We start from the raw sequence: 27923 nt of genomic DNA on the forward strand, positions 1-27923 counted from the left end.
GGAAAAACGAGCCATTTATTGAAATGAAAAAGAACTAAATGTGAACACATTTTGTGGTGAAATTTTTATGTAACAGCTCAAACTTCAATATACCGAACATACATGTCATCGCAACAACAGTGTCGTACAGATTTGATCATGAACAAGTCTCAAACAGCCTCACAATGTAACAAACAGACCAAGAGGCATAGAGGAGCACAGCAGACCTTACATACATATTCCTACAGCATTTACACCTTTCCAAACAACAGTACCACGAACATAATCGACCGGCCTACAGGAACCTTATGGACGACAGACAGTGAAAACAAACCACATAAAGCTTAACGGAGTCATGATACTTCCGGAACAATATGACCAGTGCAGGGCTGAGAAGTGGGGTGGTGGAGATCTCGAGAATAGACTAAAACATGCTTCTGCTGAGCCTATTCACAGAGGTTTATATACATACAGCTGATATCCATCATTAGAACAAGTAAAAAAAATGTAGTGAGCGATAAAGAGAAGCAAAAGAATAGTAAACACACCGCAGCTCAGCATTCATACTGATATGGCTTCCCGGCTCAGTGTGCCCATGTGAAATAAGAAACACCGAAAAAGGTGCTGACATCATAATAACATCAGCTTGACAGACATGGGCAGAAATAAAAGAAGAATAAGAAGCATGGTTGATCTTTGCAGATTGATGGTGGCGACGCAGACATCTTTAAAGAGGCTCCTACATGAGCTGCAGTATCTGGAGGCCGCGACGAGGTCGAGTGTCCGAGGAGTCATGCAGATTCAGACGAGGAACACTGAATGCGAAAAGCGACTAAAAAAAGCCATCAACTCAAAAGCCTTTGCCATTTAATCCTTCAAGATTTCAAAAGACATTGCATGGATAGCAAAAATAAGCAGGTACCCAAGTCCAACTGCTCCCTCTTTTAGACATGGGAGACTTTCTGAGATTCCCTTGCCTGTCTGATGCTGTACAGCCACTTAATAACCCGCGCATTCCGCTCCACAGCAGAAATGCCATAGGGAACCCGCTCACCTGCATCGTCTTCATCATCGGACAGGTCGTCATTGCTGTGCCGTGATTGCTCACAGTCCGAGCTGATCATGCTGGCACTACGGAAGTTGAGCGAAACGATGTCGGAGTTCGCGCGGGCGAAGCTCTCCACGCCCACACTCTCCAGCTCCTCGGGATCCAGCCCACAATAGTTAAAGAAGCGTTCTACGTCCGCACCGGCGCGAGCATAGCGGTCACTCAGGTCTGACTTGGAGCGATGCAGAGAGGGTCTGCGGGCCACAGAACTGCCCAGCTCCAGTTCTGTGAAGGTATTGGGCAATGTCTCTCTTTCAGGGGAGCGGGGGGCATTGTCACAACCGGCCAACGCTTTGGCGCTAGGCTTGGGTGGCAGCGGCGGTGCAGAAGAGCTGCTGCTGCGAGCCGCTCTGAGCGGTTTGCCATTGCACATGCGGCGAATGTCCGAGGAGCTGTGAGAGGTGTGTAGCGACGACCGCTCACCTTCGACTTCATACGACCTCTCCTCCAAAAGCCTGCGACTCAAGTTCAGGTTGCCTCCCTGAGGACTGTGTCGGCCTTGCGCGGATGACGGTACCTTGAGTGACCCGGCAAAGGAGCGACACCCAGGTTCCGTCAACTCAGACGAGCGGTGCGGTGCCCAACTCCGCGCCCCAACTTTGTGTGACATCCCCTTGGCAGGCCCCTCAGACGAGGAGGAGCTATTTAAGATGTTCTTTAAGATCTCCAGGTTGAGATTCTCCCGTTTGGTGGTGGAAGCGCAGGTGTCTGACTTGGCGTTGTTGTTGGAGGCTTTCAGGCCAGATCCCACGCCACCGCTCCTCTTCACTGGAACCGGACAGACAGGGGGCTTGGCCAGGACCTGTGGCTTGATAGGTTCCTGCTTAGCGTTGATGACCTCCTGGCTCTTGACGTACTTTGACTTATCAGCTTCAAGCCGTTCCACCGCGCTCAGCCGCTTGGGGTTAGGCTCGGTCTGGCGGCGGAAGTATTCGGGGCCCTTGTTGAGGATGCGGAGCGGGACAGCAGAGGCAAAGGCCCCACCCGGGCTGGCGGGTTTGCTATCTGCCTGCAGCGTCTCGGTGGGCATCTCTGCTGGTCTCTCGGCGGCCGCCGTGGTGGATTCCGCAGTGGACTCTCGTCAAGGGGCAGCCTGGAGGCACACACATCAAGCCAGATGACCGGACTATTAATCCTGTCTCCAATGGCTGTCAGCAGTGAGGCCTCATACTCACAGCTCATTAATTAGCCCCGCTTCCTCCACGCAGCATGGCCCTGAATGGCACGGCAGAGAAAGAGAGCACTCAGCTCAAGTCAGTGTCAGTTCACACTGTCAGGTTCTGCCAGCTGGGAGGATCGTGGGGAAAAGCCTTGTCGCTGCTTCTTCGTTCCTGGCCAAGGCAGAGGATCTGAAACACACAAGGACCAACCCTGTTAAGGGAGAAGGTGACATCACATTCCTAGCAACAACAGGAAGAGCTGGGGCCAGTCATGCTGTTGGCTGATGATGTAAGCATTAGAAAACAACTAATGAAAACACATGCACACCTCATTATCGGCGGGATCAATAACATATTAGGTTTTGTATGGATTATTGAACTCGGGGTTTATCTAGCATGTATTAAAATACCCTTTACTAAAAGCTGTAGCCTATATTGTTGTATAGTAATTTACTCAATTTGTCTGTATAGTCATCCAATGAAACAAAACAGAATGTTTTTCATAATTACTTGGAAAGCCTTTGCTTTATATCGAGTAAGATTTGCAAAGCAACAAGGGCCAAATGATTTTCCTAAACATACAAGGAAAGGATGATTCAGCAGCGAGGGAGAGAATGTCTCTGTGCATCTTGATATATAAAGACATATAGATGTAAGATCAGCGCTCATGTTCCTGCCAAAGCCTTGAGGCTGTTTGCGGGGAACAAGACAAAACCCAGGGAAGAGAAGAAAAAAAGAAAAGGTGGAAAACTTTACTGGTCTCATAAATAAAAGTAATTACAGAGGGCTATTGGACAATAGCGTTCACGGGGGCCGCAGTAGATCTGGAAATTGCTATGACAAAGCAGTTTATGGCACAAGAGCTTGTGACAATCTTCTCTATCAGTCGAAGGCCTGCAGTAAAATAAATAAATTTACATCAGTAGTGCTTCTAAAAAAACCAAATCACATTTATTTTAACCCATATTAATCCTGTAAAAGCCTTTGCTCAGGAGGTTTGCCTTTATTTCAGTGTATTGCATGACTAGACCCATTTATATAGTAGGAAATGGTCTATTATTTAAAATAATAAAGTCATATTTGTCAAAGAGTCTAGAATGAAGTAGTGTTTTAAACCTTAGAACATTTCAAGGCCCTAAAAACCTTATCATATAACACTGATATCACAGTTTTTAAAGAAAGCGCTTCACAATCTGGGCATTCATGCATCTTTGTCACAAGCTCACTAAGGATTTTAAATCTTTAAAAAAAAACTTTATATAATTGAATTACCCTGCTCACATTAGAAAACAAGGACCCACGGGGCCCAAAAGCTCTCCTTTTATCCCATATGAGCCACTTAAAACATCCCAATGGCCACTTGTCGGCTGAATTGAGGCATCGCAAATTTCTGGTAAATGTCAGTGAGGGAAATATCAGAGAAAAGAGAACAATAAAGCCTTTAAATGAAATATTCTGAGTAAAATGCAAGTTAAACTTTGTCAGCAACATCTGTAGCATCCTGTTGAATCTCACAGAAAATTATTATAATTATTCAAAAACTGTTGACATATTCGACCAGCCTTAGTTGGGATAAGCACAACGGTATTAGCACTAACCTTTTTAATAACATCTTTAATGATGCCATTATTGTAACGGTTTCAGAACGTGATTCTATACCTAAACGGCATATGGGAAAGAGGCCTTTCTTATGAAACATAATTACAGAACACAGAGTCTAACCCGGGTCACACAGAGAGCAATAATTGTAACAGCTCCCCATGCAAGGAAAAAGCAGCCTTTAATCCTCTGTTGAGTACCGTAGCCCCTCCCCCTAAAATACAGAGTATACCCAGCTGTGGGACTTTAGCCAGCAGCGTCTCACATCATCTCATCCCCCTCCCAAACCCATCTGAATTACCAGAGCCCAAGACAATTCCCAATGGTCTGCTCGACGCACCCGCTCACCCTTATCGGTCATGTAAGAATAACACTTTACCTCATCGCACCATTTTTGCGAGATTGCTGGCTGAAACTAGACGGATATTACACAATGATCAGGAATCCATGCAGGTGTGTATACAAGAAGACCTCTGTGAATTATTGTTTAGTTATTAGAAACATACTTGTATCTTTTTTATTTCGACCCTACAACCAGGGGGGGCACAAGGGGTGGGCTAAGGGGGCTCAAGCCCCAAATGTTTCAGTAAAGCCCTGTATTACCATTCCCTGTATGAATCACTAAGGGGCACTTATGTGTATTCTGACACATATACGGATGTCTCTGGGCTAAGCCTAGGATATCCACTAACCCTATAACTGCCCCTGCCCCTGCCCCTGCCCCTGCCTACAACTATACTGTATATTAGCCATTTAGACAATGATTTTCCAGTGTAAACACTGTGGCGGTATCAAAATGTTACAAAAAGCCACTTAACCAAAGTGTGCTTTTTGTGTTTGAAAATGATCATTATTTTAACAAATCTGTTTATTGACACAAGTGGATCAAAAATATTATATCTCACCTTTAATTTTCACTCTTTGAGGGAAATGGTGAACTTATGTGGATTGTGGTACATCACTTTTAGCTTAGAGGTTATTTAACGCCAAGGTCATGGGTTTGAATAATGCAATAAAAGTTGCTTTGGATAAAAGCGTCTGCCAAATGCATATATTTAATGTAAATGTAGATGTAGATAGATTATTTCCAAAAAGGTAAAAAAAAAGGTTTCTATTGACCGATTAATATTCAAATTTGGTTTGAAGGCAAAAAACTATAAATCTCTCCTATGGCATTTTATATGACAAATATAAATAATATAACACAATATATAAAATAATTTTTTAATAAATTGTTGTAAAATTAAGAGTTTGTTTTCTAAATTTAGCTATGTCACAACATAGGACACAGGTACGATTTATCCGTCAACTACTCACATATATATAACAAACATAATATAATACACAATATTGATCTCCAACTCGGACATACACAACGATTTATCCAGTGAAAGCCTCAAAATGTTCCTCTCTCAATACTAAATATGATGGCAAAACTGTTTTTTTATGAAATTAGGAGGCAGTTAAGCATTCAAAATACATTTTCATGATCATTTACTCACCCTAATGTCATCCAAGATGTTTATGTATTTGTTTCTTTACTCGAAAAGAAATTAAGGTTTTTGATGAAAACATTGCTGGATTTTTATCTATATAGTGGACTTCAATGGACTCCAAACGGTTGAAGGTCAAAATTACAGTTTCAGTTTAGCTTCCAAGGGCTTTAAACGAAACCAGACGATAAATAAGGGTATTATCTAGCGAAACGATCGTTCCTTTTCTCAAATAAATAAAATTTTATATGCTTTATAAACATAAATGCTCGCCTTGCTCTGTTCTGTGATGCGCGTTAATGACTTCACGTGACTTGTGGAGAATAATCATGGAATGTTTTCATCAAAAACCTCAATTTCTTTTCGACTAAAGAAACAAATTCATAAACACCTTGGATGACATGTGGGTGAGTATCATGAAAATGAACTACTCCTTTAACCGAGTACATTTCCCATGTTTGGAATCTGCTGTCAGCAAAACCCTGTGTTATACTGTATGACCACATTAGCCACATTCCTCCAAGCCCTGGGCCATAAAAATCCCCAAAATGCAAAAAATATCCCACTTCAGCTGAGCAATTTGGCAACGTTGCAACATTAACATTAAAACCTTCTTGATGTCTTAGAATTTAATATTTCAAACACATGATGATCTTGTGAGCGATTCTCATGCAGGCAGTTCAATGGACACAAAAAAACCTGCCGCTTTGAAGCCATATGACTACTTCAAAATAACAACAGGAAAATGCTTGAAGATGAGCATTACATTAGACGCAGATTAAATTCAAAGTCTGTTGCATTTATCAGCCATCTCTTTGAGATGATATTAAGCACCAGTGTCCCGCTGGGTGTATTGGGTTACGACGTTGTGTATAAAACAAAACGAGAAGATTGTATTTCAGCTAAAATCCTTTTATCGTATTTGCCTAAAGGCCTGTCCTCTAGTAACAATCCTGAGGGTGTAAAATAAAAGATGCTGCTTCTTAGCATGAGATGGTTTCCTATTTAGACCGGTATTTAAATTCATTTTTTGCTAAACTGCTAAAATGTTAAACAATATAAAAAATAATTTACAATCACAATTATTGAAAGCTATAAAAAATCCTAATGTAATAAGTATGATAGGAGGAAAGAAGAAAATTTGTCACCCACATATGTGTTTACTCAACAGTATATCTTATTGTTCCAGGTGTTGATTTTTGAGTTGTTTGACTTCTACACAGGCAACAAGATTGTAGCATCATTTCCACTACTACTAACATGTACCCACAGTTGAAATAACACCCTTACAGTATATTAATTTTTCCTTAAATAATTACAGCCAATTACATCCAAGCTAGACAAGGTGGCACACACCTAGAGTAAAATGAACAAGCTGTAATATTGAAAGTGTCAGTTTGTTGATAAACTGCCATTAGAGCAACAGATTCTGGCGTCCATCTGCTGTCTGATTTACACCAGCAGCAGCAGCACAGAAGCGAGACATCAGAGCTAGTTGGGTGCTATATGCAGTAGGCTGGCCTAGTGACTCATCCAGCCAGCAGATAAGCGCTCTCTCCTCAGGGGTGATCGCCCCATTGGCTCTTTTCTCAGTCACTCATCCAGGACTAAGCCCACCCACATAGCAGGAGTGTGTGAGAACCAACACATAAACACGAGACCCCCTTAGGCCTGAAACTGTACAGATACAGATGAGATGGGAAAAGAATATTCAACTGTCATTTTTAACAGTGTCTTTGAAAAAGTTTAAGTTGTTAGCATTCATTTTTTCATGTTTATCAAGCAATAATGCACTGCCTCAGTAAAGGCCAAGATAAATTCCCATTAACCCGATACTAATGCACCATGTTTGCTTTATTGTCATAATTATATGGGTTTATCATCCTAAACAGATGTGTCAAAGCAGTTAGTAAATACAAATATCTTTTTTGTTGATTTCAAAGCCATGCACCCTATTAGACAACACTTTTGCTCCAATGTATTTTACTTATAGTAGTAGCTAGCAGGATGCAAACAGGGTTAGGTTACATGACATCGTTTTTAAGGTTGTCTTTAATAATGAGGGCATGTTTGGGTGATAAATTATTGGCTATCAAGTGCAAAAATATTAGAAAAATGTAAAATCTTTGTCCTGAAGCAAAGCAATCTAACAAAAACACTGTACCAGCTCACACAAAACATGTGTATTTGTGAGCGTATCCCCTCCAGCTACCTGCATGTGTTATAACAATGGGCGGGGGGCAGATTAAAAAAAAAAGCAAGGAATCTGATGTTGGAAGAAATGTGAAACGCATAAAAAAGACAAAGTGACACAAATCTGTCTCTGGCACCACGTCTAGTGTGCATTGTTTTCATCATCTGACTTCTCTTCTGCCAAAATTCCATAAAGATACGAAGTATGCAATACTACTGTATAGGTACTTAAGATTAATATGAGATTGGCAGAAACCCGTGTTTTACGCACACTTAAAAGCATATTTGTGAACTCCGTTACTCCGCTGTAGATCAAGATCCTCTGTGCTTCGGGTCTTAATGGCCTGTGATGGAAGTAAATGTCTGAAAATAAAGCCTAAGGTAAATAGCCAATCTAATAAAAAAGACACTGTCTGAAGTCTAGACTAAAAGGACATACTGTGATTTGTGTAGGGCTGCCTGGCAAGCGTAGTTTGCAACAGTGAATCTTTTGAGGACACAGTCACAATACAAAATCAAAACAATGTGTTCAAGGCAAGGTTGGAGATGAGTTTTTTTTAAGCATTAAGGTTCTTCTAGATTTCCCTCTGTAGCACAATTAAATGTTCCTAGAAAGTCATTGACCTCAACAGATGACCTTAAACCCGCTTTCTATTGTACTATGGTAGTCGAAAAAAAGCAAGCACTCTTCTGCACTTCCTGCTTTATCTGTCCCAGATGCAAGAGAAATAATCCAGTTAGGGCAACTCAGGGAGCAGCAAGAGGACATCAGTGACCGCGTACTAAGGATGTTCTCAATTGGTTGGTCATGTTGTGGATTGCTTCTCACTATATCACGTTACTGTCTCAGCATGACTCATCATGACACCTACACTAAAGCTATAATGATGTAGTTTAGCTTCTATTACGCTTCTCTGGAAGATTTTTCTGTATAGAAAATGTAGCTGGAGAGAACGTAGTTTCGCGCAGCCAGACCTTTGACTAAACGGCATATGGTCTGGTCCACATTGCAGCTCCTACTGGCCAAGCACAGCCCACTTAGACAGGAAAAGACCATCTGGCTGACAAGAGAAGTGATAGACCACAGTTTGTTCTGTTTTTACGTGTTGTTTATAGATGAGTTCATCTGAAAATAACTAAAAGATAGTCGCTGTAAATAGATAGTTGTACAAATAGTAGTACGGAACACACAATGAATTGATGTCTTTGGTAAATAGTTATTATCCTGAAAAAATGCTTATTGGCCTGGTACCTTCAAAACATGAATTCGATTCAAAGTCATTAATGTAAGAGCACTTATAAGACTACTTCAGGGGAACGGATGGTTTGTAAATATACCTTCAGGTTACGGTAACTACTGAACTCCATTCGTCAAGACTAACTGAAGTAACCAAATGGTCGAGATCTAGATATGCTTCAATACAATTCCATATTTTGTATCATTACTTCGTCTTAAGTTTAGTTGTACAGTTTTAAAATTTGAAGCAATTTCATTGTACTGAAAATCTGCAAGGAACTGCCAGTCTGCCCCGCCAAAACTAAATGTAGACAATGAAATACTGTGTTCAAAACATTGCGTGATTATATTTTAATAGCTTGTTAGTGAGCCTTGAAAAGTAGATCCGCTGAGGGGATGTACAGGGTTGGTTCTGTTCAAAGAGAATGTTTTGGCTTGTATATCTCATAAGCTTAAGAGGAAATGACATGGTAAAGACTTATTTTGCAGTAAAAGCTGGTCCCTTAGGTAACTAGTGTTCTTCAAACCGCTGCAGAGGGAGATTAAATCTGCTAAAACACACAACAACAACCCGGACCAGAAACTGCAATAATAAACTCTCCGCAATGAGCTCCAACTCTATAGAAAGCTGGGTTTATAAACAGACCTAGATTGCATTTAGGATATTTTTATTATTTTACAATAAGTGGTGTGCAACATGAAGGATTTTCAAAAGGTCTGTAGCATAATTCTAAAACACCTTCCTTATTTAGACCAAATTTTAAGCACCATATAGGCCTACTTTTGAAAGATCACAAACCCCCAGTATACACTGTGACAAGCATGGTATATAAAAAAATACACTGTCTACAGAGAAAGAAATTATTGATTTCGGTTCTAAAAATAAATGTATTTGTATAAAACAACAATTGCTAAAGAGCAAGTAACCAACCTGTGAATGAGTCAGGTTTGAACCGGCTCTGAGTGGTTGTCCGAGTTTCCGTTTTCATCCAGCTGCTGTAGGTTTTCAGTGGGGGTGACACCTACACAACAGGACGTAAATCCATTACAATCTAAATTAAATTACACATACACCACATAAATCTTTAATGTACCCTTAAGCATTTCTTCCATGCTAAATCCACTTTAGTGAGATGGGAGAATATAATTTATGGGAATCATAATGCTAAGGTAAGGTTTTTGTTTTGTTTACATTGAATACTAAACTATTGCTATTATGCAAATAGGAATGCTTTTAACACCCAACTGGGATGGTCTACAGTGCATAGGCAACTCCATGCATCACATACTGTATAGCAAATAGAGATACTTTCGTAACAATCTACATACACAGATATTAGAATAGAGTTGAATTGATTTTTCAATTGATTTATTTATTTATTTCAAAAGAACCTTTATAATTGACATCATTGTCATTGATTGAAGTCTATGGATTCACAGGGAATTCACAGCAATTCACATAAACACAGAGAGTGAATGATGATTGTTTGTGCGTTGAGCTCACAGTGTTCATCACTGTTAATGAATCATCATGACACTTCAGAAAAGCAGCAGATGCTGGAGCTTTGCAGACTCACAGGGTTACAGTTTGTCATTTTATGAGGGAGTTCCTCCATACATGGACATGTTAGGAATGAGAAACTCAAGGAATTCTGCTGCGAACCAGACACTACCCAGGGCTCGAATGAGATACAGCACCTCTCGCATGAGATCAAGAACAAAATTGGCACCTCGGTGAGAGTTTTGACAAGTACACAACCTGACTGCGAAACTCTGAACTTCACACAAAGTTAATGCTACTTTTTGCAGATTTTTCTCCACCGATTTTATTGTTGTTCTACATGTAATGTTTATAAAGACGTATTCTTTATTATGTCACAACACCCTATAGGACACTATCGAAGTCTTTTTAGGGAGGTCATCCCATCCATCCATCCATTTTCTACCGCTTATCCGAACTACCTCGGGTCACGGGGAGCCTGTGCCTATCTCAGGAGTCATCGGGCATCAAGGCAGGATACACCCTGGATGGAGTGCCAACCCATCGCAGGGCACACACACTCACTCATTGGGAGGTCATCCCATTAGATATATTTTCAACAACTTAGGGCAGCCATTTCAGACATACAAAAACCAAGTCCTATCTTCTTGCGAAGACGAAATCTGTCTGGGATCTTTAAAATCATTGGCTAACATATTTTTAACCATCAATTAAACCTGACGTCAGGCTGAAGGGCTGCAATAGTTTACATGTTGAAGCGGGACCATGTTTAAAAACTCCTTGCATGAAAGCATGAAGACCCAATGAGAACAACTTCAGATGTTATAAAAAAAGTGGACATTCTGTATTCCCTTCAGACAGCATTCTTCTCACAGAACCTGCAGCCGACTTTGACAGATTCATTTATCTGTAAGCAAACACTAAAGGATGGATTATCATTCCAAACGGGTCCAGAGCCATGAATCACATAGAACAGCATGCGGGTGAGTCAGTGCCCAAATCTAAAGCCAACAGTGTCAACCTTACTTATCGCAATATATACTACTTCAATATAAAACCAAAAAATAGAGAAAAGAAAAAACAATACGAACAAACGTGCAGTAATAGTCCAGGGAAGTTAAATTTTTAGATGTCAATAAAAGAAAAAACAATATAGTCATCAAAAGAAGAGGCAAAATCAGCTACATCAAAGAGACCATGTGCTGACATTGTGCTTACTTTTGTTCAGAGTTCCTCAGTGTTTCGTTCTTCAACACACACTAACAACATACAACGAATACATGTACTATTTTGATATTTAAGTGGAGGTTCCTAATTTAGCATATTGTAATATCAGCATTAAAACAACCAAACTAGAAAGAAAAAAAATCCTAATATTGTGTCATTCCAATCCAAACCTGTACGACTGGAAGTTGAAGAATGTTGGTAACCAAACAATATTTACCCCATTGACTTCCACTGTATAAACAAAACCACTGAGACAATTCTCAGTATTCCACAGACAAAAAAGGGTCAAATACAGGTTCTGAATGATATGAGGGTGAATAAATGAAGACAGAATTTTTATTTTGGGGAGAACTATCCCCTTAAATTCCTGCCTATTAAAGCACCAGTAAACTACATCCATACACATTTAGACTGACTTTTGCTGTTGTTCTGCTCTTGGGTTGTTTTTTGAGAGTGCTGCCAGCGTTGCATTTTTAGGATGACTTGTCAGGTTAAAAATAGTTTTGAAACATGGGTCTCAAGACCCTTGCATTTTGTGTTCCATTGAGCTTTTCTCAAATGGAAAAGTGTTGCGTTGCCCATCTACCATCAGGAAATGACTGATATCTAAATGCAACTTCTCTTTGTTGGACTCCCATCATGCCTTTCAGTAGTAAAGCTGTGGATGCCAAACCATCAGTACTTCTCTTTCAAAGTTTTAATAAACAAACAGACTATAGCGATAAAAGTAAGAAGCAGAGAACATCTGAGAGGCTCTTTCACCAGAGGGAGTTCAAATGCCACCAAGGAGGACCATCTAAAGTAAAAACACAAAAGGACTTTTGTTGCTTCTCTTGGGACATCAGACAGGTCTTTTTAACCCAAGCTCTCCTACAGGTAAGCAGGAAAAGTCCCAAACCACTAGAGGAACATATCATAGTGAGGTTTAGTCAGAGGAAACAGGTTGGAGGTGTGGCAGCTTTGCACAGGCCCTTTTGTTTATCAACAAGGCCGGTGTGGGAGAGGCTGGCCTCATTTATAGAGGAAAATAAAAAGGTTTGTTAGTATGTCAGGAGCTGGAAATAAAGAGTGCTTCTTCACTAAAGCATCCTTCCAATCTCTCCATATCTTTCTTTTGTGAGAAAGAGGCCAAGTTGGGGCCGGCAACCAGATCTGCTTAATGAGAGCTCAAATGAGAAACAGATAGAGTCCATTTTACCTTCCAACTGCATGTGAATTAAGACAAATTCTTTGCATATAAATATTTATATCCGGCACCTGTGCCTCTCCCTTCAGTTCTCGCACTCACGTGCTGAGTTTGACTATAACTTGACTGTAGTTTTAGAATAATTCTGGAATTGTTATGCATAACAGTAATTTAGATGATTGGTAAAAAGTTTTATTTGATACATATTTGTTGATTGAAAAAAAAACGATTAAAAAAGTTCTAAACAATCCTACATTTTCGTTATCGTTTTGGGCCACAATTTTCATTTCGGTGCATCGCTACAAATATTTATTTGGAACAACATGAGGGTGAGTAAATGCCTGGTAGCAGAATTTTTAGGTGAACTCAAGTCAACTGTACCTTTAACTACAGTTTTGGAAGCAAAACTACCATCAACGCCCATCAGTAAGGACTGAAACGACACGTGAACTTAACAGTATGGCTGCTGAGGAATTTGAGTAACACAATAGAGAGAATGTCTCGAAATGATTAGAGTAGACAGACAGGAGTCTGGGGAAGAATAACAGAACAGCACTGGAAAGGTAGAGGAGGAAAGGGGAGAGAGAGAGAGAGATTGTGCTGAGTAAGGAGTGCTGCAGAGGCGACTGCTGCCTCACTATCTTTATAGGTTTTGATAGACCTCAGCTGGCCAACTTCATCTCACACACAGACCCGGGGCACAAGACTTTCCAAAGAAAACTCACTTTAAGGGAACAGCTCCAGTACAAAACACATGCAGGCTAAGAAACATGAGTAATCATGTATATATGTAGTTGACAAATTGACCGTATGGAACATGTGTTCTTTGCTGACAGCAAAACTCTGGAAAAAAATAACAATGAAACTGAATAGTATGCAATTATAATGTTTAAGTATATATTATACCAATTTAATAAGGGATGCACGATATTATCCACATGAAGATATTATCGGCCGATATTGGCTTATACATTAAATATCAGCATCGATATAAAAAATTTAGAGAGATTTGCTTTACCGATAAAAAAAGACGTGTTGATTATGCGTTGGCGTTCTGACATGAGGGTCCACTGGCAAAGACACCAGCTGTCGCATAGCACATGAGTACTAAAGTTCATTTTCGTGTCTTATTGCGTCTGAACTGTCATTGCATTAAAAACACACAAGGTTTTAGGTAAAGCTGGCTGGTTGATTCAACTTTTGTTGAATTTCATCACAGTAACTCATAATGTTAGTCAGTAATGTGCATGGCCCTACGTGCCTGTATGAACTCCCAACAATGTCTGGAAATCCTCCCAATGAGATGGCACATGGTCCTCCTCCTATTCTTGCATCAGAGCATAAGAGAGCTCCTCGACAATCTATGGTGCTACTTCACATCGTCGGATACATGAGATCCCAGAGGTTGTCAACTGGATTTAGGTCTGGAGAACATGAGGGCCAGTCAATGGCATCAATGCCTTTATCGTTCAGAAACTGCCTACAGACTCTGGTCAGATGAGGTCAGGCATTATCATGCACCAGGAGGGCTCTGCACTGCATCAGCATAAGGTCTGAAAATAGATCTGAGGATTTTATCCCGATACTTCATAGCACGTGGAGGTGTGTAAGACCCTCTATGAATGGTCCTCCCCAGACCACCCTTTGAGGTTGCCTCTCCAGTGTTCCTGTTTATTTACACCAAAACAAGTGAAAATGGTTCATAATCGCTTATGCTTCCTTACCGAGTTGATTGATATTCCTAAAGGTTAACTGACTTGGTGTTATGCTGTGATGATCAGGTGTTCGCTTCATTTTTTTGAGCAGTGTATATAATGAGCCCACGCACACAATTCATATTTCACAAACACACGATAAGTTTTTTATTTCACAGATGTGTTGTTAGTTTGTCAGCTATAAGCTCAGTCCTGTACTCCTATCGTGTCCATCCACATTTCCTCTTTCATTGAGTCATAATCAGTAAGCATAGTCTGCAGGTATTTATGAATGTATATAATGATAGGTGTTATGCTGTGATGATCATATTATGAGGACAAAAGCTCATTGTTAATGGCAGATTGCTGTGTGAAGGCTTTCAGTGTCACTCATCACTGTAAATACAGCAGTATTTCTCAATGATTCTCAATAAGTCTGTATGGAAATAACTTTAAAAAAGAAAACGAGTAGATACAAAGGTTTATTAGACATTATTATTTACTATGTGCTCTTTTACTGTGGTCAAACAGTAAAACTCACTTTACAAACTTCATGTAATTATGTAAATTTAAAATGTAACAAAAAAGTTGCAGATATTCACATAAGATAAAATATAACAGAGACACGTAAGTAAATAAATCTTGCTTTTTTATTACAGACTAACAATTTTGGGTAATGAGCGGTTTTAGAGCATCCAAGTGGACAATTTTGGAAATGCCATGATAGAAAAAAACTTGAAAGTGACGTATGGTTTGATCAATCATCATCAAAATAGACATATAGACTCACAATATATTGGTATCGGCAAAATTTACTTGGAAAAATATCGGGAATTTTGTTTATTTTTCCATTTTAATAATATATTATTAACAGTTTGTAAACTACCCATAAAACCTTTCAAATGTGTTCACCCAGACTGGTTTAAGAAAACGTATCACCCTAAGCAGACACTTTTGTCATGATTTATTTCTCATTTCAAACCCTGATTGTTTTGTAACAATGAAGGAGAATTTTGAAAAACTTCAAACAGCATAGATACATACTGACAAGCAGGTGAGTAAACAGTAACCAAATTCAGATTTTTGGGTAAAGTAAGTCTATACAAAGTCTCTAGTGCATATCATCTATTGTGACTGATGATATTTGGGCCTCTGTTCATTAAACCAAACAAACGCTTCCCGTACTAGTGCGTCAGCTAATCAGGATTTCATAATGTTCCATGCCAACATTACTGAGGAATGCTAGGTCAAGTAATGTGAATTAATCTAATCTACTTGTATGTACTCAATGTACTCAAATACTTAATCAGAGCTATTTTTCTTTGCAGTTTTTAAAATAGCTCTGGAGGTCATCCCTGTTCCTTCCTTCGCTCCTCTGGTACTCAAAACACCTCAGTAACCAATCAAAAGAAAGAAAAACAACCGCCCACTAACATATGACAGGTTACAACCAAAATATTGAAAAACAGAGGCAAGAATTAGTCCCCCTCACATCCACATACATAGAACACTCGCAGATCCCACACAAACCTGTGTGATGCCTACCAAGGCAATACAGATGTTTGTAGAGAAGGCAATCCCAGAGTGCACTGCGACAAGCTCAATCCCTCATGGTGCAAAAGGGAAAAGGGACGGATGACTCCAAAATACAAAGTCCGTCATCATTTATTCATCCTTGTGTCATTCAAAACCTGCATGACTCTCCTTCTTCTGTAGAACACAGAAGACGATATTTTGAGAAATGTCTCAGTGATTTTATGTGCATATAATGGAAGTTAATGGGGAAGTGTTCTACAACATTCTTCAAAATATTTTTGTGTTCTGCCGTAGAAAGCTAGCCATAATAGAAGTTAGTAAATAAAAAGCAATGTGTTGCATGTTCTGTTAGAAAGAAAGAGAGAGAGAGAGATGGGGGGGGGGGGATAGCTCTGTGTGCAGGATTACAGACAGGCCGTCGTGACATCAGCCTCATAAGTGACTCTGACACTAGCAGAGACGACACACACATACAAACACAAGCACGCTTATCTGCCCACTACCACCCACTCCACTCTCTCTCTAATCTAATTACAGTCCCTCAACCAGCTGCTCGTGTCGGCAGACAGCAGATTCACAACAGAGGCCGGTGCAGAATATCAGCTTTATTAAATTTTCATAAACCAAATCTTTCGAGGACAACCTGATACTGCTTTTCTTTTAATAAGTGGACCGGGTGGGCAAAAGCACTGTGGATCTAGACCTCACCCTCTTTATTCACTGAAACCACAGTCATCGTCATAACCTCACCTTCAAAATGCACTTCTACACAAACTAAAAGGCTTTTAAAAAAAACAAACATTAGAGCCGATATGTTGAGGAACAGTCTGCAACAAGAGGGCTGTTGTTATATGGCACACACATCTCGAATTCTCAGCAATCTAAAACCATGGCAGAAACAACAGACATCTAGTGATCTTGTCAGATAGCATGGTGTCAGATGCTCCTCTTCCATGACCTCATGGAGAAAAAACAGCGAACGGTTCGTACAAAGTGACTGTTAAGAACGTTGGGATTCCTCTGCGCCTCTCTACTAGTTCTCTGGTGTCCACATAAAAAACAAAAAATTTTGAGATTGTCTCAAAGTTTTTCTTATCTGAAAGCCATCTTTCCTGTCATTTCAAATGATCTTGGCAATCATTTTAAGAAAATCCCATCAGTTAGCCTGCTATAAGCCTATTTAGCCACACACAACGGAGAGGACTCAAATGTAGATGAACCAACAGCAGAGCTGAGCAACTCATGTGAAGTGGCTTTGCGTGCACCTGATATCATGAGCTTGTGGAAGATTTCTCTCATTGCAGCAGTATGGGGGAAGGTTGGCTCACAGAAAGCCCACTGTGACTCACAGCTCTTAATCCTTCCATAAATCCAGTTTCACCTTTTTCCGAGCAGCGTTTTTCCAAACACTGTGTAAACGCAGAGAGCTAAGCAAGCTTTTGTACATGAAGTGTACTCTCCACTCTCTAGAGAATATCTAGCTTGTTGCTAATGTTTGTTTTGCCTTTTCTACATTCCCACTACATCACTGCACATACATCATTAAAGAAACTGTCTAAACACAACCTCAGTCATCTGTAGTAATGTAAAATTTTGAAAACACAAGTGGGAAAATTTTGTTATTCTATTCAAGTATTCTACCACAAGCTAAATGCATTAGGTTTGCTGACTGTATCGTAAAGAGCTTACGGCAACCACCAGGACCAAGTAATTAAAAGAACAGTTCACCCAATGGTAAAAATTCGGTCTTCATTTATTCACCCTCAAGTTGTTACAAATCTGTATAAAGTCTTTGTTCTGATGAACACAGAGAAAAATGTTTTGAAGAATACTTTTTCCAATTTTTCCTACTATGATAGTCAATGATGGCCAAGAACTGTTTGGTTAAAAGCATTCTTCCAAATATCTCTCTTTGTGTTGTCCATCACAGCACGGACATTTATGCAGATTTGGAAGAACTCGAGGGTGAGTGAATGATGACAGATTTTAATCAGATATCATTTATCCTTAATTGAACATAAAATGGGTTTGAATCTAAACAATCCACTCCCACAAATCCATAAAGAGATTAATTGTGCCCGTCATCCATCCAGATAAACGATATTACAGGTCTCTACTCCTGAACTGAACCAATGGAGAGACTGCAAAAATCGCAATACACTTATGAATTAATTAAATGCTAAATAGTTGTAACACTGCTGTCGTTTTCAATATCCTAAAGCATGATCTTCTAAGCTGCAGTAAAGTTAACTTTATTAAAGAAAATCATCTTACGTTCCGACATCTCTTTTGAAAGCCACACAGAGATGAAACATTTCCAGAGCTGGCGTATAAGAAAGCACAAGATCACGGTACACATCGTTCCACATACTTCATCGCAGAGCTAGACTCACAGGTGTGCCACAAGTATTAGAGCATCTTGCAAGCTAGCATTCTGCAGGATCTATCAACATCTATTATCCTAAGACATTCTGACTGCTTAATGACAGGTCAACATAAAACTGCTTACCCGCTTTCCTTTAAGTGGTCAAACACAATAATAATCTCCACTTTAAAGATTATCAAATGTTATTGATAAATTGATATATTTAAAGGAACTGTTGTAGCCAGAGGGTCATGTTTAAAAGGTTCACGCAGATATAGCCGAAAGTGTTGCTCTAAAGAACCACCCAACCAAGAGTTAAGGGACGACTTAATCCTGTCAGCGGAGATTGCAAACCAGATTTCTATGGGATTACAGTGTCATCGCCGGTTTCACTAGCTACTGAAAGTTCAGATATAAAGGTCTGAGGACTTTTTGTGACCTTGCATTAGATGATGACAGCTATCGACCAATGAGATGCAGGAACTGCCAGCATCAGGTGAGGATGAGTTGAAGGGATTTCATCTCACTGGAGGAACTAAATTGTGGGATTAAACAGAACACACAGTGAAGACACAGTGATTTACATGTAGGGTTTAACAACAGTTAGTGAGTCAGTAAGAGCTGTGATGAAAACCAGTCACAAACGACGAATCAAATTAGCTGCAAGTAATTTTAAGAACAATCAAATTAGCTGCAAGTCATTTCAAATGACTATTTTATAGTGTTGCAGGGCCCTAGTAACTTTTACCTTAATAAACACTGCTTTAAATGAAATGTGTCTAACATTTGAATTAGCTCCAATGTGAGAAATGTTCTAGTGTACTAACTTCAATAAATTTTACTAAAGTTCTTTGACACTATTGTGTTTTATAGTCTTACCAAATTAAATATTAAAGTATGCTACTGTATTTGCTACGATCGATCCAATTACTATAGTTAATAATACTACAAAATATTGAAGTGTATGACACAGTTTACTATAGTAAATACAAAATGTTAAATCTAGATCTGTGTATTAAGGAAATTTGTTTTGTTTTGTAGTTTTTAACTATTAACATGGCATTATGGCTTGGTACTGTGATGCTTTGGTGGTATTAAATCGAATTAAAGCGCTTTGAGTACCTAGAAAAGCGATGTATAAATATAATGAATTCTTATCGTATGATCAATTGTGGTACCGTGACAACCCAACCATTTGAAATTTTGGCTAAATTTAAAATAGTAAGTTAAGTAATACATCTTCAACTTATTTTTAAAGTAATGCAAAACTATATGTTTTTTCAATGACTTAATGTTTTGATTACATAAATAAAAAATATGGTAAGACAATAGGAAGCAGTTAAAGTTGCATCATAGTCTAACCAACCGCAGGCCTTTCAGGTGTTATATATATTGTGTGCTGTGTTTGTTATGTAACAAGGTGAAATTTAGCTGTGTCACCACCATGAGAATTAGCATTTGGCGTGTGTGCTAATGCACTGCTAAGCCAACTGAGCCCAAAGGGGCATCATTTTATCATGGTCAGGGTTGACTCAGGCACACTCGGAGTCAACTCAAGCATCTATCCAACCTCCAGGGTGCATTAAAGTGGACACTTAACCACGTTTTTGCTGCTAGATACCTGGCAGGAGAGCAAGCGGTCATTATGACACGCAAACTCCGCCATAACAGGGTCCATAGCCTGGGGTTCATCTGAGAGAAACTGCAAATAGTACCATTAACTTAACTGGCCAACACATACTAAAACACATACTACCTTTAGGTGAAAGAGAAATAAAGCAAAATCCAGCACAAACAGTGAGGCAACAGAAATGTGAGGGCAGTGGAGATACTAATTCATCTTTCCTCTAGTCAAGCACATTACGGACAACATGAATTAGGTCAGTCTTCGACTATCATGGTCGGCTATCTGCCAAACATCTTTTTTTTTTCAATCATTCCTTTAGTTTTGATTTGTATAAATGGTGTTGTGTGCAAGCAAGATGGCAGATATTCAGCACAGATGAAGGAAGGACAGGGTAAAATTCGAATCACTGGATAAACCCATTACAATTTGATCATTTATAAAATGGAGCGGTATTCTGTCCCTCGTGTTAAACTAATCCTAATGTTTGTGTGTGGAAAATGTCCGGATGTTGCTAGAGACGGAAACAGGAATTAACATGAGAAATAACAGGTTTAAAATTCTCAAATATCAAATGTTTCCTTCAATAGGATGAAGTTCAAACAGGCATGTGACACCTAGATGAATCTTTGGAGAAAATGCCTTACTGGAAACAACAACATGTTCAACTTTGTAATTAAGACTTCGTTCCAACCAAAAGATCACATGTCCATGCCTGCTCCTCATCCAATCCGGAGGATTTAGGTCACATTTAATCCTCCAATGAGTCAGACGAACCTCACATTTACTTTACATTTATATACATTTATTCATTTGGCAGACGCTTTTATCCAAAACGACTTACAAGTAGGAGAGCATGAAACAATTTGTCGACACGCTAAAAAGTAACATTAGTTCACAAGGCATGGTAGGAGGATTAAAGCTGAAGTAACCAAAGAAGAGAATGAAGTAACAAAACATTTTTGGTTAAGTCAAATAAATGCGAAACAGGTGTGCTTTGAGTTGTTTTTTGAAGGTTGTGAAGGCTGCTGCAGTACAGTTCATTAAACCACAGGGGAACCGTGAGTAAAGGTTTTTGCAAGCAATTTGGTGCCTCGCTGTGATGGAACAACCAGGCGTCGTTCATTTTCAGAACGAAGATGATGGGAGAGGATGTAGATCTGGAGCAGCGAGTTAAGGTAAAATTTGCCGTTACCTTTCTGAAGGATAGTGTCAGTGATTTAAACTTGATCCAGGCTGCAACTGGCACCCAATGAAGTGAAATCAGGAGGGGTGTTATGGGTTATTCTAGGCATATTGAAAGCCAGACGTGCTACTCCATTCTGGATCATTTGCAGGGGCTTGACTGCTTTGGTTGGAAGGCCGGCCAGTAGAGAATTTGAGTAGTCCAGTCTTGATATGATGCAGCAGTTGTGGCCAGTCTTGAACTAAGCCAGTAGTGGTTAGAGAGTCGGACTCGTAACCAGAAGGTCACCGGTTCGATTGTCAGGGCTAGCCGGTAGCGACTGAAGTGCCATTGAGCAAGGCACCTGACCCCTGTTTGCTCCCCGGGCGCTGCAGTGATAGCTGTCCACTGCTCCGGGTGTGTGTGTTCACGAATTGCAGTGCGTGTGTTCACTACTAAAATTTTGGTTATGGGTCACCATAACTGACAAATAGGTCACTTTCACTTTTCAAATGACCAGAGCTTGAATAATAAGCTGAGAGGCATGCTCCGACAGGAACGGTCTCTTTTTCTGATATTGTAAAGCACATACCTGCACACAGTTCAACAGTTAATTACTTTAAATCAACATTACATTTATAATGCTCTCAGTTTTATAAAATACACAAATTAATTATTAGATTGAACATTTATGTTTGGTTGTCATCTGATGACGGATTCAAGCCAATGTTGTTCTCAATTTGTAGGTCAGGGGTCACGACCATTGCTTAGAAAAAAATTATGGTGACAATATGCTGATGAGATTGGTTCAGTGCAAGTGTGCACACGACTAAAAGTAGCTAACTTTGGAGTATCTAATGACATACTTTTAAGTTGTTTCAGCCTAAAGCGATTGCGCCGGCGCCTTACGCGCACACACAATATTCCAGCATCTCAAACTTGACAGCCTGTTCATTACCAAAATACAATGGTCATTGCCATTATAATTATTATATATGCTTTTTAATGAACATATGCACACAAGAGGTCAGCACAAACTTTTTCCATTAGCGCTTGAGGAGAGGGATCTGCCAAATGATGTGCCGGATCGGATTTCGGATTAAACCTTGGTCACGACCCAACAGAGGGTGGCAAGTCTCATCACTATAATCGGCCTGGCAAAATATAAAAGCCTTACTAACGTTCAAAGAGAAGGGGAAATGCTTCCCACATCTTTAACCGACAAGCTATAAAGTAAAGCTGGGTATCTTTGCACTACATTTTGTCCCTGCAGTCTAAAATTTGCACTGTGTTCCAACTGTGATATATCGCCCTCCGAAGGGCTCTTCCCAGTGATAACAATCATGGCCGCCATCCTGAAGGGTAGTTCCAAACTGAAGTGCTCAAAACTGGCAGAAAAAAGTTGTTAGGTCCCCTACACCCTTTAAAGCTCTCACTCCGGAGGGTAAACCATTCGAAGGGCTTTAGGGCATAGGCATGAGCCCCTCGAAATGGAACGCCGGGTGAGGGTTTGTATATGTGTTTTTCCTCTCCTCAGTCTGATGTTAAGTGCAACACCCCCTTATTTACATACCATGTTATACACAAAATAAAAAAAACATGTTACATTTGACATTTTAAATTCCCCTTAAAGTGTACCATGTAGAAACAGGGGTCCTGAAGCAAAACTGTGCATCAGAACAATTTCAGTTCCATTTCGATTTTGTTATTCTTTTATTTATTCTTGATGTATTCAGAGACAGCACTAAACATCCATTCATATTATTGATTATTGGATCTATAACAGTGACAACAATTCAGTGTCCAGTCCACATCTGTCATCTGCCAAGCAGTTCACCAATAAAAGCAGGATATTAAGATGCTGTCACAACAAAAAGATAAACAATACAATACAGAGTCATATTAAGTGCTGTCTAATAATCTTCAGGAAATGGGAGAAGGAATTTGACCTGGCACCCAACATCAGACCCCAGCATGTATGCCATCTGCTCTGGTGCGTCTCCATAGGGCTGCTTTCATCAACACCTTCTGTTGAGCTGTTCACACTCACAGCAGTATGGCTTTAATCCTCCTTCAGTTGACCCAGCTTTAGGCCACTTTAATTTCAAAAATATTTCACAGGAGCCTACAAACGGATTATATTTCTCTACCATATGAGCCGAAAATGCATGAGACGAATAAAGCCTTGATCAACTGTGTTTGAAAAAGTATTGTGACGATGCATATGGTAAAATCAAAGCAATATTTGGTAACAATGTATTGTGTTGCTCAAATGTCAGGATCCTAAATATGAAACAATATCAATGGTTTCGTCTTGGGCTTTCTTGCTAGTTAAGGTACATTTAAAGATACAACCCCACCTATCCAGAAAAAAAATGAAACTCAATGTTATGTTTCAACATGGATAAACGGTTCCTTCAAGAACACCAGTGACCTGCGATATTATAAAATGTAATAAATGAAACCTGTTCTGTGCTATAAATTAGTTTTCTGTACAATTCCAATAATTTGATGATTTTTAAAAGTCAAAATTGCTGAATTTGCACGTTTCCTGCTCAGATAAACGGGAGAAATGTGATGTGCGGCAGCGACGAGGAGAGCACTATCACTCACACAACGTGTTGATGCGTGCAATTGGCACGTGCCCGCCGCTGTCTCTCTGTATCTCGCCAATATAATGTTTGCAGGCTCGTTTATTATACACCCTCACTTTCAACAGGCTGGCTAATATCTTTCATGAATGTGTGACTTAATTAGTCTTGCTAATCGGACATAAAATCGCAGTGAAAAAAAGGTGAGGCAGACAGTAACCATGCCGCAACTGAAGGGGGCAGATATGAGCCAAACAGTCAGGATAACTTTTAGAACAAAGTGACGGAGATATTCGTTAAGAAGGATGGGCGCATGGACTATGAATGTCAATTAGTTGGACATACTGTCTGCATTAAAATGATTCAAGCAGCAAAACGAAAAGCTTATAAACAACTAAATATTTAAATGATTGTTTTGTACACCGCTCTTTCATTTGTATTGTAATGTATGATTATGAAATAAATTGTGAAATTGCAATGTGCAACAAATTTAGAACACTTGAAGGGTGCAGAGCAAATGAGCTCTTTCTTAATGACCTTAATTACCTCTTAATAATTACCTTACCCTTGTGTGTGTGTGTGTGTGTTTAAAGTATACTGCTGAGATATAAAACATAAACAGTATTAATTTATTTATTAATTTATAATAAAAAGTAATATTTTGGGCTCATATATTTGTAAATCTGACTCTGAAGGAGTAAGTGCCTCACCAGCCATGAACCCCCCCGCACGTCACTGAAGAACACGTACAGTGATCATGCATGCAGACATGTCAGCAACAGAGCTGTGCTTTTTGCTGACACATGTACTTCTGTTCAGCCCTATTATAAACAAAGCTGCATCTTGTTGTTTGTTGTAACACACCCCCTATACCAAGAGGCCTTTAAAGCGGCCTGGTGGCACACCCTCAACCTATCCCTACATACGGTACACACACACAGACACAAACACATGCCACCCCTGGACATATTACAAAGGCCTGCCGGGGGTCAGGCTATGCAGCTGTGGCCCCATTGATGTAAATAATCAGACAGATGGGTCTAAACCGCCCCTAGAGAATAAACGATACAAAGGCAACATGAAACCACAATAACCATACCACAGTCAACCTGAGAACAAAAGAAAATGTTTCAAGTAATAATAACTATTCAGCCAGTGGGCATACAGACTAGTAGACTGTGCTTTGAAATCTGTCAACACATATAAATTGTTCTGGAGCTGCCTGCATTAAGAGGAACTTAAAAATGGGAAATGTGTAAATTCTGCCATGAACTACTCACGCTTGAGTCGTTGTACAAGTCTAGGACATCCATTCATCTTCCCAATGCAAATTAAGATAGTTCTGATGAGGTTTGGGAGCTTTCTGGGACCCTCCCATTGACTTCAACAAAACCGACATTCTGCACTTTAAAAGTTGCTGTCTACAGGCAGGAGTGAAATAAAGCTCACAAACCTGATCAAAACGATCTAAATTTGCGTTGTGTGAAGATGTACGGATGTGGTAGGATTGTCCAACAAATTAGGGGTGAGTTTTTCATGGGAACTCTTTCATCCTTTGCCAGAATTCCTCTTTAAAAAATGTTTTGGGTTCATCTTAGCTATAAGACTAAAAGAAAGATCTATGTAGCCTATATAATATCAAGTCACTCAAACTGGTTAACATTTTTATTTAAAGTTTTATTTACAGACATATCAAAATGACAAGATTGAATTTTGTTCATTAATAAACCTTTCCATGACTTCAAGTCCAATCTGAGACACATTATGATTTCAGACATGACAACATGGATCTGTTCTCTTTTAGCCATCCCACTAGAGATCAACTCACTGTCCCAAATATTGGCAACAAGTTGAAGAAAAATAAATGCAATATTAAAACTGATTTTGACTTTCTAAGGTTGAAAGTGACATTTTCTGAAGGTTAAGAAAGGTGATTCTTTCAATTATGCAAGTAATGGTCATATGGCAGACGAACACAAATTTATCGAACCAAATTTGCTTAAGCCCCCATTAAGTCAAAATTGAAGTGTTTCGGCTTTAACTATAAATACATTAGCCTTAATGATATCTATAAATGAGTGTACTCCAAAACCATTTGGAGAAAAGTTCACATTTGGAAAGTGCAGTATAATCAATTAAAACATACAGTCACTATGTCAAATAATGATGACACATTTTTGACATCATTCTGCACCCTTAGCTTCACATTAGATTCTGCTGTGAGGTAAACTAAACCCCACTGGCTACTTGTAAAGGGGGAGGAGCCAATTAATATGCCCCAACCTAACTTCCTGTTTGAGTGGTAGTTACATCAACGGATCTGTGCATCTCAAGCACTTCAGAAGGTTATTAAAGCAGCAGAGTCACCATCTAAACGAAAACATGGTTGAAACACTGACTGTGTTAAATTACTCTCATGATTAATCCCATGACTCACCTCTCATCCCAAAACTCACCCTGAATGACTCAATAGATCATCTACTTAAACTCTGATCCAGTCACATGTGACCTGCCATTAGGCTTTGTTTATGTAATGCAATGTGCCAATATGATGTCAACATCTGTCAGCTATTCGTGGACCACTCTGCAATTGTTATATTTTCTTTTTTCAGATAATCCCTAAATCAAAGCGGACACTGTATTAAGGCTCTTTATGTCCTCAAGCCCTGAGGAGCGCTGACAGAAACTTTGACTGCATTCTAATAAGTTACCTCTAAACTCGGTTCATTTCCGCATCTCTGCTGAAGTCATCATGACATTCCTCGTATAACCATGGCTTTATAATCCCATGACACTGTTCCAGGCTCCAGCTATGCACTTTTTTTTTTATAGATCCCTTCATAGTCCTTGAGTCCAGCACTACATTGCTGTATTTATGGATACTAACTCCAAGCTTCTGTAGCTGTCACTTAAAGACTACACTGAAAAAAAAAACTAGAGCATTCATTGATACCATAAGCTTGGACCAAGAAATCCACAAGACATAACCTAAACTAACTGTTTGATGTTACTAGAGAGTGAAACTTTGGTTGAGAATGGACTAGTCACATTTGCCATTTTTTGAAGAGAAGCGAACATGAACTCTGAACTGGATAGTCTGCGGTTGCTCAAACTGAATGAGCGAACACGGAATGGTACTAGGATTAATGACTAACCATATGTTGAAAATAAGAATTTGAGATTCAAACACAAACATCTATAGGTCAACCTTATGCCATCCAATGAAGGTATTCTAATCCAAACAGGCCTCTTCAATCTAACTGCGTATAAATCTTGGTTTCAACAAGGATTTTGGTTGATTGAGTGCGTGCAAGAAGTATTTTACACCATCTGTTTAATAATGTATAAACACAACAGGTCACTAGTTCCACCTTTTCCGCTGCGATGGCACGCATGCTATCAAATCTTATACGTCTGCAAGAGTCTGCATGACTTGAGCATGCTTTCATTTGGTTTGTCTAAATACCATTGTCTACATCGAGAGGAGAAATCCCTACTTTACAATGCTCCAAAAGATAAGGAATATCAAACCACTAGCATGACAACATGGACAGCAGGGACAACAAGCGGGCTGAGGATCAAGGCGTTGCTGAATCTGTTTTTGGCATGGTGCAATTACATTAGTAACAGCCCTGATAAACAATCAATAGCCAAGTCAACACTTTACAAGTGAAAGGTTGTGCATCTAAATTATGGGATAGTCATAATAGGAGATGACTTTAAAAGTGAAATATTATAAACATAGTTGTTAAAAAAACTGCTGATACTCTGAAGCCTTAAATTGCCTTGATGCTTTAAGGATCCATGCGGTTTCATGACAACAGATTTCCACCTTTAGCTGCAAAACCCTTTTTCTGATCTCATGATTGCTATAATGAACGACAACTTCTTTATACATGATGGCAACATATTACAATCGGGAAAATACATGAAAAGCTGTGAAATCATATGCAACATGTCATCAGCAGTGTTCATGTCCATGAAAGCTGAATGTCTGCAGTTAAACAATAGGTAAGTAACGTTAAGGGATGCTTGAGACTGTTATGGTACAGGACGCTTTACATACACTGACAAAGCCTGAAAACATCGCGGATCGAAACGACCGGCACAACAAATGACTTACCTTTATGATCCAGATGTAATAACTCAAAATGTATGAGGATGCTGCAGCATATTTCCGTGCACGTTCGCAGTAGACCAGAGCTGAAAGCCTCACGTTTGGAAACTGCACCTCCTACCAGCTTATTGAATCCCCACTGCATCAT

At 39.5% G+C, this 27923-nt stretch overlaps 1 protein-coding gene across 2 annotated transcripts; it reads right to left on the reverse strand.

Annotated features, from left to right (window-relative positions):
* On the reverse strand, positions 1–27906 carry fam110b (family with sequence similarity 110 member B). Of its 2 annotated transcripts, XM_056741072.1 has the most exons (4): positions 27782–27906; positions 9701–9791; positions 2263–2436; positions 1–2180 (listed from the first exon to the last, which is right to left on the reverse strand). In XM_056741072.1, the coding sequence occupies exon 4, from the start codon at positions 2115–2117 to the stop codon at positions 924–926; it is 1194 nt and encodes a 397-aa protein (XP_056597050.1). In that variant the 5' UTR covers positions 2118–2180; positions 2263–2436; positions 9701–9791; positions 27782–27906; the 3' UTR covers positions 1–923. The 2 variants fall into 2 exon arrangements, with proteins under 2 accessions (XP_056597050.1, XP_056597042.1); XM_056741064.1 differs by having other exon boundaries at positions 1–2436.
* Positions 27907–27923: the final 17 nt, after the last annotated feature.

This window comes from Triplophysa dalaica, chromosome 3 (genome assembly GCF_015846415.1).
Source record: "Triplophysa dalaica isolate WHDGS20190420 chromosome 3, ASM1584641v1, whole genome shotgun sequence".
NCBI classification, from domain to species: domain Eukaryota; kingdom Metazoa; phylum Chordata; class Actinopteri; order Cypriniformes; family Nemacheilidae; genus Triplophysa; species Triplophysa dalaica.